Here is a 2227-nt window from a genome sequence, read left to right as displayed (position 1 = left end):
GCAAGTGCAGTTTAGGCACCTGGGGAAGACAGGAAGGGGTGCTGAGGACCCAGAAAATGCGGTCAGCAGGAGCCGCAGCTGTGGGTGAGAGAATGGTACTGGACAGAAGGACCGCGTTGTGGGGGGACGTTGAAGGGCAGGTCTCTGCGAGACACACCTGTACTGGCTGAAGAGCTGGGAGGAGAGGTGGCAGCACGTGGCCGCAGGAGGGGCCACATAGGATGGCTGTCGTAGGATCGGCCGTCACAGAGGCTCCTGGCGCTGATGAGGACAGGAACTGAAGTGCCGGTGGAGCTGGAGGTCAGGCTGTGTGTGAGGCTGGAAGGGAAGGATGTGCTAGTAGTGACTGTAGAGGACACGGGCCGTGGGGAAAGGAATGGGGGCACTCTGGGGTTCGGGGGAGCATGCCACCACCCTCTGTGGTCCTGGACTGGACTCTCAGAGCCAGGGAAACAACTGGGCAGATGAACCCATGCCGAGTTAAGGATGTAAGGGGCACAGGGACCCCCGGTGAGCGGATGAAGGGGTGGCCCCCCGGAGGGCAGAGAACAGCTGCTGGGTGAGTGTCTGCTGCCACCTCCAGCCTCCGGTCTGCAGGAGCACCGGGGGCTGCTGGCCATCCGCTACCCCATGGAGCACGGCGTGGTGAGGGACTGGAACGACATGGAGCGGATCTGGCAGTACGTCTACTCTAAGGACCAGCTGCAGACCTTCTCGGAGGAGGTGGGGCCGCGGCGCCCTCTCCCTGCCCCGCCTGCGGCGTCTGCGTCAGGCTTCCACACTTTCTCTGGCTCTTGTCTGGCATGAAGCCCCTGCATTGTGTGGGTGTGGGTCCCTGCCGCCCCTCTGCCCCGTATTGTGTGGGTATGGGTCCCTGCCGCCCCTCCGCCCCGCATTGTGTGGGTCCCTGCCACCCCTCTGCCCCGCATTGTGTGGGTGTGGGTCCACACAGCTAGTGGCTGCCAGGTAGAATATTACAGGGGGCGCTGGGTCTTTGGAAGACTCACTGCTGGCAGATGATGTGCTGGCGCCCTCGGGAGGGATGGGAGACGGCAGGTTTGTGTGCTCCCGGGTAGGTGGCTCTCTGGAAAGATCCCGGCGGGGCCTGCACGTTGCCTTTGCACCTGCCCGCAACCCTGCCGTCTCCTGCAGCATCCTGTTCTTCTTACGGAAGCGCCGCTCAACCCGAGTAAGAACCGGGAGAAGGCGGCGGAGGTGTTCTTCGAGACCTTCAACGTGCCGGCCCTGTTCATCTCCATGCAGGCCGTGCTCAGCCTGTGAGTGCTCCCTTGGCCCTGGTCCTCGCATCTCTGGCCTCCTGATTGGGATGCCGTGGCGCCTGACTTCCCTGTACAAACAGCCTTCCGATGACGATCCCTACTGGGGGGCCTGTGGGTCCCTTTCCAGACCAGATAATGCACACGCCCCGGGGTCCCTTCCAGGGGTGCGGAGGTCCCAGTGCCTCAGTGGCTGAGGTGAAGGGATGCTGACCTGGTGACAGGTACGCCACAGGACGCACGACTGGAGTGGTTTTGGACTCGGGGGACGGGGTCACACACGCCGTCCCCGTCTACGAGGGTTTCGCCATGCCCCACTCCATCATGCGGGTGGACATTGCTGGCCGCGACGTCTCCCGCTACCTCCGGCTGCTGCTGCGCAAGGAGGGGGCGGACTTTCACACCTCGGCTGAGTTTGAGGTCGTCCGGACCATCAAAGAGGTGACTCGGGGCAGGGAGTGGGGAAGCGGGGGTGGTCGGACCCAGCATGAGGTTGAGCCCTGGGTGTGCGGGTCCCTGTGGCCACCTCCTGAGAGCCCTGTCTCTGCCCACCGCAGCGGGCCTGCTACCTGTCCATCAACCCGCAGAAGGATGAGGCTCTGGAGACAGAGAAGGTGCAGTACACCCTGCCGGACGGCAGCACGCTCAACGTAAGTTCAGGCCGGACGCAGGCGGGTGATGATGCCGGGACTGGAGGAGGCGGGACTAACTTCATCTTGTGTTCCGAAGGTGGGACCAGCGCGGTTCCGGGCCCCTGAGCTGCTGTTCCAGCCAGACCTGATAGGGGATGAGAGTGAGGGACTCCATGAGGTGCTGGTCTTCGCCATCCACAAGTCTGACATGGATCTGCGCCGCACGCTGTTTGCCAACATCATGCTTTCTGGTGGCTCCACGCTTTTCAAAGGTACCTAGTTGGGATGGTATGGCTTTGAGGGCACCGGGAGTGGGGG

The 2227-nt window shown here is 63.2% G+C and overlaps 1 protein-coding gene across 2 annotated transcripts in view; it reads left to right on the top strand.

Moving 5' to 3' along the window:
- The window catches only part of ACTR1B (ARP1 actin-related protein 1 homolog B, centractin beta (yeast)), a 7032-nt gene that overhangs the window by 1765 nt on the left and 3040 nt on the right, over window positions 1–2227 (top strand). For both annotated transcript variants that reach the window (XM_010829604.1, XM_010829605.1), the window contains 5 exons: window positions 598–723; window positions 1153–1277; window positions 1502–1718; window positions 1835–1927; window positions 2007–2181. In XM_010829604.1, the coding sequence (XP_010827906.1) occupies window positions 598–723; window positions 1153–1277; window positions 1502–1718; window positions 1835–1927; window positions 2007–2181 (736 nt within the window). The remainder of the gene's footprint in view (window positions 1–597; window positions 724–1152; window positions 1278–1501; window positions 1719–1834; window positions 1928–2006; window positions 2182–2227) is intronic.

The sequence above is a fragment of the Bison bison genome, unplaced genomic scaffold (assembly GCF_000754665.1).
Source record: "Bison bison bison isolate TAMUID 2011002044 unplaced genomic scaffold, Bison_UMD1.0 scf7180017864508, whole genome shotgun sequence".
Classification (NCBI taxonomy): domain Eukaryota; kingdom Metazoa; phylum Chordata; class Mammalia; order Artiodactyla; family Bovidae; genus Bison; species Bison bison.
This window is presented reverse-complemented; position numbering and strand designations above follow the sequence as displayed.